Genomic DNA, 13,433 nt, shown 5'->3' on the forward strand with positions numbered 1-13,433 from the left:
TAGAGAAACTCTAGCTGTCTGCATGATTACATGTATTACACATGGGTTTATAATATTATATACAGTATTTACATGATTCCATTCATTACACATGGGTTATAATGAGCAGGTATGGCCTTCATAAATATCTATGTTTGTACAGCAGTGGTTTTCAACCCTTTTCACATCAAGGTCATTTTTTATTCATCATTTGAGCCATGGAACATTTAGTCTGTCAGACCAAAACCTTTTGTTATCATTGTTATCAGATTGTGACCATAATTCCATGCTGTATTGCCGTAAGAGAGATAATCTTCTCCATGCAGGAACCCTTAGTTAGTTGAGCTCAACTGGAATATAAAAAGCGGTCTAAGGGGGTTCCGGGTGCAGATTCAGAGTATAATTAGGTAAATAGTTATAATATAATTAGGTAAATATAATTAGGTAAATAGTTTTACTCTGCACTCACAAAGTATCAAGAGTCTCTTTAATGAGAACTTCAGCAGCAGCAGAGCAAGCAAACAGAAGCGTTTCGGCTCAGCCGTCATCAGTGTTACTGTGTAGAAGTAGGAGTAACACTGATGACGGCCGAGCTGAAACGCTTCTGTTTGCTTGCTCTGCTGCTGCTGAAGTTCTCATTAACGAAACTCTTACTTAAGACTTTGTGAGTGCAGATTAAAACCATAGCAGAGATAACAGGTAAAACCTTGATCAAAATAACAATTCTTATACATTCTCTAGTTGAGTAGACTTCTTATCAATCAAGACTGCAAATGTTTAACCACAATCCATTGGGTCCATTTGGTTTCATTTTACACTAGAGTTCCAGATCTATCAGGGTCCATTTGGTTACCCGCTCTCCATCAGTTAGCTGGGGACCCCCTGGAACCCCCTCAAGGACCCCCGGTTGAGAACCACTGTACGAACAACCAGAACGTTTTTCTATTGACTCTGGTCTGTATGGACATGATATGTATGTTATAATGTATGAACAGAATATGTTTATGTATGATGCATGTATGATGAATGAACATGACATGTATGTTCTATGATGCATGTACGATGTCTGCGTACGTAGCTGTATCTAGAATGTTCTTCTATCCACCAGGGTGCCTGCTGCCTAAATATGTATTTGTGACAAACTGCGGTAAATTATTCACCATTTAATATCGGTTCACATTCCTCACGCGCTACATTCCTCTTAGATATATTTATTCATCCATAATTAACTTTTGATTTATTTTATATCCATAAACAGCGTCTGCCTTTCTAACCTCGATGAAGCTTCATCACCAGCACTTTATTTTATCACCTTCACATTTTATCACCTTTACTCTGAGCCACACAAACACAATGCTGTTCATTTATCACCACATGCTTTTAAATCATCTTTCAATAATGTTTAAAATAATGCTGTTATTTCACCTTCACATGCTTTTAAATCATTGTTCAATAATGTTTAAAATAATGCTGTTATTTCACCTTCGCATGCATTTAAATCATCCTTCAATACTTTAGTTGCTGTTATCGAACGCATTGATGAGTTTTCATATCCTCCAGCGTTGGTTATAATAATATGAGTTTTCATATTATATTATATCATATTATTCTCCACTGTTGCTCATAAAGCTGTCGATTCCAACCAGCAACAAACTCACTGTTTACAAAACACACAAATAAATAAATGATTCTAAAGAAACCAAAACTCTTTGTTTGTCAACCTTCTTTATTCAATAAAGTTGGAAGTCGGTCAGAAACCTTGCAGCGCTGATGTCTGTGAAAACCGTCTGAATGAGAAACCTCCGTGTGAAGGAGAGAAAGCTCTGTGTGAAGGAGAGAAAGCTCTGTGTGAAGGAGAGAAAGCTCTGTGTGAAGGAGAGAAAGCTCCGTGTGAAGGAGAGAAAGCTCTGTGTGAAGGAGAGAAAGCTCTGTGTGAAGGAGAGAAAGCTCTGTGTGAAGGAGAGAAAGCTCCGTGTGAAGGAGAGAAAACATGTAGAAGGAAGTTAAACTGGAGCAAACAGACTGTTTGGGTCTTATTATTTACAGGGTGCAGGTAAGACTGACAACGTTTCCATGTCAATACATCATCAGGTCACAGCTCTGACCAAGATGTATTGACATTCAAACGTCTTGCCTGCACCTTGTAAATAATAAAAAGACTAAAACAGTCTGTTTTCTCCAGTAACTTCCTTCTACATGTTCAAGTCCTGTTCCATGTTCAAGTCCTGTTCCTGAGATGCAGCGGACCAGCCTGAACCAGGCTAAACCGGCCTGAACCAGGCTAAACCAGCCTGAACCAGGCTAAACCAGCCTGAACCAGGCCAAAGGCCGGTGGACACATTTCATGGGAAAAAAACTGGTGTTTGTATGAAAGAAAGCTTGTGTTTGAAGTCCAGTTCAGGTTCCAACGTACTTCCTCCAGGGTTTAGGTCAGGTTAGGAGAGTCCAGTCCAGTCAGTCCGGTCCAGTTCAGGTTCCAACGTACTTCCTCCTGGGTGGGTTTGGTTAGCAGAGTCCAGTCCAGTCCAGTAAGTCCAGTCTGGTTCAGTTCAGGGTCAGGTTAGTAGAGTCCAGTCCAGTGAGTCCAGTCCAGGTTCAGGTTCCAACGTACTTCCTCCTGGCTTCAGTCAGAGTGACTCCTCCTTCCTTCAACGCTGTCCTGAAGGCCTGGACCTGAAATGACATGAAACACACTATTATATATATATATATATAACTATTTATAATGTAGTCAACATAACCCTAAACCTAACCAACTAACCCTTTATAACTAGTATAACTAACCCTAACCCTTCCTGAAGGCCTGGACCTGAAATGACATGAAACAAACTATTTATAATGAATATAATGTTCACCCACAGTGAGATGAGATGAAACAACTATTTATAATGTAATCATTTATCAGACTGTTCATTCACAGTGAGATGAGATGAAACAAACTATTTATAATGTAATCATTTATCAGACTGTTCATTCAGTGACTGAGGAGCCGTTCAGCCCATTTAGGACTGAGGATTATTCTAAAAAACACCTTCTAAAGTTTTCTGAAAAACTTAATTTCAAACACGTTCTGCTGCTACAGTATTTACTGTACACAGCAACAAGAACCCCAAAAGGAGTTCCCACCCAGAATGGGTCAGAAGACAAAGACGGTTTGTAGAGAAAAGAGCAAAATAAAAGGTCAGAAATGCCTTCCATTTTGACAACAGCAGCTGTCAGGTTGAATCCACAACAAAGTGAAAGCACCTTTTCAGAGTGTAAACAATCACCCTGCTCTGTTCTGTTCTCAATCACTGATGAGTTTCTGTGTGAATGAAGAATGAAAAGTGACAACGCAGCGACGCAATGTCTGTTCTGATGGTCGTTGTTTAGTGAGCAACAAACACATTCAGAGAAGGCAGAGACAGAGTAGAACATAACCTAGTCAGTCTAAGCAGTCAAATACATTTAAAAAGTATATATAATTAAGCTGTGCATTAAAACAATACAAACTATAGGATGTCAGCTCAACACATAAGCCTGACATGTGTCTAAATAACATGCTTTTTATTTATGTTCACCTACAGCATAATGCCCCAACATATGGACCCAGTTTTCACCAGGTTTCCGCAGGGTGAAAACGGTTAGAATTACCAACGCTATGAAGGGAACTCAAGTCCAGTCAGACCTCAGAGCAGACCTCATGTGAATCTCTGCATGTTGGCACTAAAACCTGTTGTTGGAATGGAAGGGTTTTTACTGGAGACCAGTTAGTTGTACTAGAGCTCACTTCTACCAGATCTGTAGACCCATGGTCTGCTCCTATAAACCATCCTGGTGATGAATAGATGTTATATAGATCTAATACTCACAGCATCAGACCTGTAGACCCATGGGATGCTCCTATAGACCACCCTAGTGATGTATAGATGTTATATAGATCTATTATACTCACAGCATCAGATCTGTAGACCCATGGGATGCTCCTATAGACCATCCTAGTGATGTACAGATGTTATGTAGATCTATTATACTCACAGCATCAGATCTGTAGACCCATGGGATGCTCCTATAAACCATCCTAGTGATGGATAGATGTTATATAGATCTATTATACTCACAGCATCAGACCTGTAGACCCATGGTATACTCCTATACACCATCCTAGTGATGTGTAGATCTATATTAATACTCACAGCATCAGACCTATAGACCCATGGGATACTCCTATACACCATCCTAGTGATGGATAGATGTTATATAGATCTATTATACTCACAGCATCAGACCTATAGACCCATGGGATGCTCCTATACACCATCCTAGTGATGGATAGATGTTATATAGATCTATTATACTCACAGCATCAGACCTATAGACCCATGGGATGCTCATATACACCATCCTAGTTATATGTAGATCTATATTAATACTCACAGCATCAGACCTATAGACCCATGGTATACTCCTATACACCATCCTAGTGATGGATAGATGTTATATAGATCTATTATACTCACAGCATCAGACCTATAGACCCATGGGATGCTCCTATAGACCATCCTAGTGATGTACAGATGTTATATAGATCTATTATATGGTTAATACTCACAGCATCAGACCTGTAGACCCATGGGATGCTCCTATACACCATCCTAGTGATGGATAGATGTTATATAGATCTATTATACTCACAGCATCAGACCTATAGACCCATGGGATGCTCCTATAGACCATCCTAGTGATGTACAGATGTTATATAGATCTATTATATGGTTAATACTCACAGCATCAGACCTGTAGACCCATGGGATGCTCCTATACACCATCCTAGTGATGGATAGATGTTATATAGATCTATTATATAGTTAATACTCACAGCATCAGACCTATAGACCCATGGGATGCTCCTATACACCATCCTAGTGATGTATAGATGTTGTGTAGATCTATATATATGGTTAATACTCACAGCATCAGACCTATAGACCCATGGGATGCTCCTATAGACCATCCTAGTGATGCCCGCCTGGTGACATCGTTGTGCCAACACTTCGCCCACAGCTTGGCACGCTGCCACGCAGTGGGTGGAGCTTAACTCCTGCTTCAGCGCCCACTCCCTGGTGGACACGGAGAGAACTGCAGCCTCTTGGCCTGCTGGGAAAACCTCCGCTGTCACATGATGCTGGGTCCTAGAGAACACCAACCTAGAGGGTCAGAGGTCAAATGTTAAAGGTCACATGATGCTGGGTCCCAACAGGTCAAACACACTTTATAATGAAATGTTTTTAAATAAGATAGTATTATTATATTATTAATGATGCATTAATATATACACTTTATTACAGGCTCAGGGCCCACAGGGTAGACAACAATACATTTACATTACAAACATAATAAAAAATAAAAAACAGAAACAGTACATTTACCCAGCCCCACCGGAGTCAAAAAAGGCACTCATGCCAGTGTCCTCTTATAGTAGACATGTACCGGACAGAGCTACGTCCAGGGTCTGACATCCATTTAAGGAGCGGTCCAGTCTGCACATGAACTTATAAGTCAGGTTCCTTAACAGAGCCATGAAGGTGGTGAGACCTAAAGAAACCATTTTCAGACAGTATATAGTGGTTAGGGTATACCTATAGGGTATATAACAGACCTGTGGTAGAACTCTCGGTGAGGCCAGGTGGTCTTCCATCCTCGGTCCTTCACAGACCGTATAGTGTATATAGACAGTATATAGTGGTTAGGGTATGGGTATAGGGTATATAACAGACCTGTGGTAGAACTCCCGGTGAGGCCAGGTCGTCTTCCATCCTCGGTCCTTCACAGACCGTATAGTGTATATAAACAGTATATAGACAGTATATAGAGGTATAGTGGTAGGGTTAGGGTTAGGTATAGTGTATATAGACAGTATATAGTGGTTAGGGTATGGGTATAGGGTATATAACAGACCTGTGGTAGAACTCTCGGTGAGGCCAGGTGGTCTTCCATCCTCGGTCCTTCACAGCGAGGCTGAGCTGCTCCAGGTTCCTGGGGTTCCTGTTGGAGAACGTCTGACTCACTTCCTGTTCCTGTTCCTCCCTGGGGGGGCGGGGCCGGGGCTGGGGGGCCGCACTCAGCCAGCGAACTGACCAATCACACACAGTTAATATCTTAGACTTTACCAGACAGTAAACATATTAGGGCATTAACGACTTGTGTGATTTTTGCAAGTCGACTTGACTCAGTAAAAAGTTGCCCCCACAATTATTTTGGGGGGTCCCCAGATGATTAACTTAATGTGAAACATTGTTTTCTCACTCAACAGTAAACAAACCAACATAAAGTTTAAGTGTATAGAGGGTATCTGCACATTTCTAAAGTGACAATTTAAGGAATTTGTAATACCTCTAAAATAACAAATTAAACATTGGCCAAATTGTCAAATATATAGAGACAGAAATTGTGAAAATAGCAGATCTACACGCTCACAACGCCTCGCGTTGCAAAGCGCTGTAAGTATGTAGATCTGCTATTTTCACAATAGATTTTCTTTTTCAACTTCGACTTTCGTCTTTCTCTGGTGGGAGTCGACTTGAGTTAAGTCGACTCAGTCGACTTAATGAAGTCGACTTTTTCATTAATGCCCTAAAACATACAGAATGCAGAGACAGTGTAGGTCAGTGCTATTCAACCTGCGGCTCAGGGGCCTCATGTGGCCCCTGCAGCAGGTCTGTGTGGCCCGTCATGATCAGACCAATAAAATATATTTAGTCTACTTTCAGTGGAAAAATCATTTCTGATGTCCATTTTTATGTTCTCTCCAAAACCACAAGGAAACTGTTTTTGTCTTGTTTTATACAATGAGGTGTGGCCTTATAGATTGAAATATGTCTGTTTTCTGTGTGCTTCCTAAATCTTTAGATTAGTCATGAAGTGTGTTGCAAAATCATTGTCTAAACGTCCAAAATAGGGCCGTCATTTTTTGCCTGCGGCCCTTTGACTTGTTATTTTGCTGAGTGGCCCCTGAGACATCAAGTTGACCTGGAATAGTGTGTCTCAGTAAACTAGAATGCAGAGAGACAGCGTAGCGTCTCAGTAAACTATAGGATCATCACATCATGCACAGAGACAGTGAGTGTAGTAGATCACAATATAGAGAGAGCTGTTTAACACTGTTACTGAACAAACACTCTATAGCAATGATTACTGTCACAATATAGAGCTATTTAACACTGTTACTGAACAAACACTCTATAGCAATGGCTTTCTAGGATCTCCTTTTAGTTGACCTTGTACCAGTGATTTGTACTGTCATGAAACTGTACTTTTTTCTATTGCAAACTTATAATAAATTCTTCAATCAATCACTGTCACAATATAGAGCTATTTAACACTGCTACTGAACAAACACTCTATCTATAGCAATGATTACTGTCACAATATAGAGCTGTTTAACACTGTTACTGAACACTATATAGCAATGATTACTGTCACAATATAGAGCTATTTAACACTGTTACTGAACACACACTCTATAGCAATGATTACTGTCACAATATAGAGCTATTTAACACTGTTACTGAACACACACTCTATAGCAATGATTACTGTCACAATATAGAGCTATTTAACACTGTTACTGAACACTCTATAGCAATGATTACTGTCACAATATAGAGCTATTTAACACTGTTACTGAACAAACACTCTATAGCAATGATTACTTTCACAATATAGAGCTATTTAACACTGTTACTGAACAAACACTCTATAGCAATGATTACTGTCACAATATAGAGCTATTTAACACTGTTACTGAACACTCTATAGCAATGATTACTGTCACAATATAGAGCTATTTAACACTGTTACTGAACACTCTATAGCAATGATTACTGTCACAATATAGAGCTATTTAACACTGTTACTGAACACTCTATAGCAATGATTACTGTCACAATATAGAGCTATTTAACACTTATTTTAACATAAATAAAATACATGTATAATGGAATCAGCATCATTAACAGAGTAATTAACAGGTGTCATTAAATAACAGATTAATAGAACAGTTATAATTCTCTACCTGGTGTTTTTAAAGCTGGATTTGAACATAAAAACATCCGCAGATGAAGATTAATTTCTCCTAAAAGCGCCATCTGTGTTCTGACGGTCTGAGGGTTTAAACCATGAATAAAGTAATATTTATAGATTAATTAAACCATAAAGTTATCAGATTAAACTACATTAACATTTACTCTCTGCCATCTTTGACATTCGGACAACATCCGGTGCAGCGTCTAAAGAGACCCGGTCAGAAACAAACACTTTAGCATTTCAGTTCCTCCTCCACTGTCCGTTACTGTGGTCATTACACCAGATTGAATCACCTTCCTATGCAAACTACTAATAAAGTCTCCCATGCACTATTTGTTCAAGAGTCTTATAGCTTGGTAAAAGAAAGTCCTTGTGTTCTTTCTGTCTTGTCCACAAGGCTTTGGTTTATTATTTATTTTGAAGAGTCAGCAGAAAAGCTCTTATTGTTGTTAACATGAAACGACCGAGCAGGTTGGTTTTATTGGTTCTATCTGTTCAAATAAAACCAGTGAACTGTACTGTCATGAAACTGTACCTTTTCCTTTGCAAACTGGCAATAAATTCTTCAAACTATCCAAAAACATTTGACAGAGCAGCTTAGTTTGAATGTGGTTTCATTTGAAGAGCAGTTTGATAGTGTTAGAGTGTTAGAGATAGCAGTGTTCTCATGGTTGTTAAGCAGTGATTTAACAGTCATCTCTAATTAAAATAAACACATAATGATATTTTTAGAACATCCCTAAAACCCATAAACATTTACTATTGTTATTGTTTGGCTCTCATTAGAACCTTTCAATTAATTTAAACCTGTGGAAACTAACAATCTTCCATTATCACCGCAAGGTGGCAGCAAAGCCTAGATCTTGCTAATTTTTGGGTAAACAGGGCAAATCACACACACGCACGCACGCACGCACGCACGCACACGCACGCGCACGCGCACGCACACGCACACACACACACACACACACACACACACACACACACACACACACACACACACACACACACACACACACACACGTCTCGTCCAATCGCAGCGGTCTGGGGGCGTGGTGAGGCGTGGCTAGTACTGACTGAGCAGACTGGGGGAATCATTTCACTTTGACAGGTTGCACATCCGGTCTAGGGCGGATACGGAAACAGTTTGTATTATGCATGTGTGTGTGTACGTTTAAATGAGCGGATACAGTGGGCGGGGCTTTAGAGCGGAACACACTGATTGGTTCATAATGGGAACCACGTGACGTCAGTTCGGCAGAAAGATATTTCCAGTGGGCGATGAAGACAAACTGACAATTGTTTGTTATTAGATTAGATTTATTAAAGAACGCAGAGATTATAAAGTGTATTTAAACAGCAGTCAGTTCAGTCCGTGTCTGTACATTAACATGATGTTATCTTTATTCTCTACATCACTGCTGCTGCTGCTGCTGCTTCTCAATGCTGGTGAGTAAAGTTACTCATAATGTTTTAATGCTCTGTCACCTGAATGAATGGCTGTGATGTTGCTGACATTACGTACCTATTCATATCCTCAGTACAGTTGATAGTTGTGATAACTACACACATTTAGAAGTGAAGTACTTTGCTGGGTGTTTTATTTGTATAGTTATGTATTGTGTTGAATATAATATACACAGTACAATAGTGTGATATTACATACATTGCATGCATATTATTGATATGGAATACATGACATGTATGTAATATTACAGACATTCTAGGGCTGATAGTCACAGATAGATTTAATTTAAGTTAATCAGAAATTAAAATAATTTCCCACATTTCAGTTTATTGATTTAATGTAGACATAACTGAATATAATGACAGCTGCATGTCTGGCCACTGCAGCCTGTTATATTATATGTTATATTATATGTTGTATTATATGTTGTATTGTTATATTATAATTATGTTATATTATAATTATGTTATATTATATGTTGTATTGTTATATTATATGTTATATTATATGTTGTATTATATGTTGTATTGTTATATTATATGTTATGTTATATTATATGTATTATATTGTTTTTCAAACCCAAGGACCTCTTAGCTGAGAGAGGTGAAGCAGCATAGATTAGTGGACAGTGGACACAGTGGACCATGGAGAGTGGGAAGTGTAGAGTGGGGACAGTGGACAGTGGACACAGACTTGTAAAAGCCCCCAATCCCCCAGCAGGAACTAAACCTAAGGTGGTTCTCAAAACTTTCCATGTCAAAGCCCCTCCAGTGGATATTAGCCCACAGAGGGTTGGTCATTCTAATCAATCAATGACGGACAAAACGACTTCACTTGAGCTGTTAGTGTGTCAATCTGACAATGTATTGTCAGGACTCACCATACCAACTTTGATGAGGCCGTATCGATCATGTTGTTCTAAAAACATCACTTAGTTGTGAATGCCCTGATTTCATCTGGCCTGGACTAGTCTGTAATTAAAGGATCCAAATGATACACTGCCTCCAGTTGGTGCAGAATGTGGCTGCCAGGCTTCTTACTGGCACTAGCAGATCTTAGCAGATCTTATCTTATTACCCCTGTCTTGGCTGCACTGCACTGTGTGGCTGCCAGTAACTTTTAGAATTGATTTGAAGATTTTACTGTAGACTTTAAAAGCTCTTAATGCTCTTGTTGCACCTCAGTACTTAGCAGAGCTGTTATGTGCCTACTATGGTGAAAGAAATGCAAATGCCTCCTCTTTCCATGCCATACCTGAAGGCAGCATTCAAGAGAATTGCCTTGTCCAAACTCTCCTGAACTTGAATGCAGCATCTTATGTTGAAAGAATTGCCCTCTCAGTGTAGAAATCCATGCCGTTACGACACATCTCCAGTCACTCGACTATGCTTAGTTCAGAGTGGTATCAAGCACCGGAAAATGCTATTTTCTATATTTTCACCAAAAGGCCCTTTTATAGCATCCCCTGCCTCACTAACATTCTCTGCTTGTCCCTACGCACACACGCACGCACGCACGCACGCACGCACGCACGCACACACACACACACACACACACACACACACACACACACACACACACACATTTGATCCATTCCTTGCAGACAGCTCTCATCCCAGCGTGTGGGTCAGGACCCCCAAGGGGGTCCCCAAATTATTTTGGGGGGACCCCAGATGATTAACTTAATGTGCAACATTGTTTTCTCTCTCAACAGTAAACAAACCAACATAAAGTTTAAGTGTATAGAGGGTATCTGCACATTTCTAAAGTGACAATTTAAGGACTTTTTAATAGCTCTAAAATGACAAATTAAACATTGGCCAAATTGTCAAATATTAGAGGCAGAAATTGTGAGAATTAGATTTTTTTTTTTGCAATAGAACCGTGTTATACAAAATGCCTCAACTCTTAGTGATCGTCAGGGTGGGGGGGTCCCCATTTAAAATATGATTATTTTGGGGGTCTCCAGTTAAAATATGATTATTTTGGGGGTCCCCAGTTAAAATATGATTATTTTGGGGGTCCAAATATGATTATTTTGGGGGTCCCCAGTTAAAATATGATTATATTGGGGGTTTGAGAACCACTGGTTTCAGTGATCATAATATGAACTCCTTTCTGTTCAAGGCTCAGCTGTGTTGTTCAGAGAGGTTTGCTACGGCAGTGATTTCACCGTCTATCTGTGGGAGCTGGGAAACCATCACACGTTGTTCTTCACCAGAGAGGGTGGGCGAGGACCGAGGACACAAGTCATGGAAGATTATAAGAAGGTGAGAATGTGTTCTACTCCTGTTGTTGTAACATCATTCACACCAGAACAGAACAGCAGCCAACACAGGGATGCTGACAGAACCCTCACTAAAACCCCAGGACAAACATCCACACGTCCTAGACTCTTCTCCCTCCTGTGGCATTTAGAACTGCTTCCACTTCCACTTCCTAGCTTCCAGCGTGGTCTGAAGAGGCTAACCTCTTACTGTAGCTCTTGCCTATCCTCCATGACCATACATGTAATTGTTCTATAGACCGCTCTCCTGCTATACCATCAACATGTGGAACGCCCTCCCACAAGCCTTAAAGGAGAGCAAATTCCTAGCCTCCTTCAAAATTGGTATGAAAAGTCACCTTCAGGTGGCTGCTACCCGTGACTTGTAAATAGACTAAAGCCTCTATCAGAGTCCAGGGTGAAGAGCTATTCACTTCACCGTGTTGTAGTTTCCTAGCTATCACCCAGGCTTTGTTATGTATTTTTATTTTTATAGCTCTTCACCCTGGACTCTGATAGAGGCTTAAGCCCCCATGCTCCCCCCACCCTTTTTTTCTGCCTTTGTATTTGATGTTGTGCTTTTGAAACTGATATTATCCTAGATAAAGTACTATGTTCTATCCGTCTGTCTTTCAATGTTATATGAGATACTTAAAGTGTGGTTCCTGTGGAAATAAGCCTCGGCTTTCTAGGATCTCCTTTTAGTTGACCTTGTACCAGTGATTTGTACTCTCATGAAACTGTACTTTTTTTCTATTGCAAACTCCTAATAGATTCTTCAATCAATCAATCAATCAATCAAACAAACAAACAAACCGATGTCAACTTGTCATCCTATCCTACATGGAAGCTGTAGAGTGCATAGCTTCAATGTACACATTATTGATGTTTTGATAGTTTTTGAAATGCATTGAAGGTTCTTGAGGTTTACTTAATGTTTTTTGGATTAATAATTCTATGCATTTGATTTGGTTACCAGGTCCTGTCCTTGCCTATTGTTAACTTATTGTATTGTCTGATAAATGCCTACATTGTAAGTTGATATACAGTACTGTTTACTGTACACCAGACATTCTCAAACCCTTTTGGCATCAGAAACCTTTCCTGTTTTCTGGATGTGGATGTCCGTCATCACCACACTACTAACAGAGTCATACAACAGTAGGACAAATAGCAGATCTACACACTACAGAGTCATACAACAGTAGGACAAATAGCAGATCTACACACTACAGAGTCATACAACAGTAGGACAAATAGCAGATCTACACACTACAGAGTCATACAACAGTAGGACAAATAGCAGATCTACACACTACAGAGTCATACAACAGTAGGACAAATAGCAGATCTACACACTACAGTGTCATACAACAGTAGGACAAATAGCAGATCTACACACTACAGAGTCATACAACAGTAGGACAAATAGCAGATCTACACACTACAGAGTCATACAACAGTAGGACAAATAGCAGATCTACAAGCGTTCAGAGCTTGGACTTTCCCAGGGAGGGTTTGCTTCCTGTGCTGCTTTTTGCTTTGCACTGACCAATGAACGCACACTCTACATGTATCAGTGGACCAATGAAAACACTTCTGTTTAGCTGTTTTGCACTGACCAATGAATGGACACTTCTGATTGGTTCTATTGCC

General features: G+C 39.8%; 1 protein-coding gene across 1 annotated transcript; it reads right to left on the reverse strand.

Annotated features, from left to right (window-relative positions):
* Positions 1-1,734: 1,734 nt before the first annotated feature.
* Positions 1,735-8,231, reverse strand: LOC308301799 (large ribosomal subunit protein uL18m-like). The gene is made up of 4 exons (XM_080745906.1): positions 8,033-8,231; positions 5,917-6,091; positions 4,931-5,165; positions 1,735-2,652 (listed from the first exon to the last, which is right to left on the reverse strand). Exons 1-4 carry the CDS (start codon positions 8,103-8,105, stop codon positions 2,575-2,577), a joined length of 561 nt encoding a protein of 186 aa, XP_080602032.1. The 5' UTR covers positions 8,106-8,231; the 3' UTR covers positions 1,735-2,574.
* Between the last annotated feature and the right edge of the window lie 5,202 nt (positions 8,232-13,433).

This window comes from Nannobrachium achirus, assembly GCF_963921795.1.
Source record: "Nannobrachium achirus genome assembly, chromosome: 17".
In the NCBI taxonomy this organism is placed as follows: domain Eukaryota; kingdom Metazoa; phylum Chordata; class Actinopteri; order Myctophiformes; family Myctophidae; genus Nannobrachium; species Nannobrachium achirus.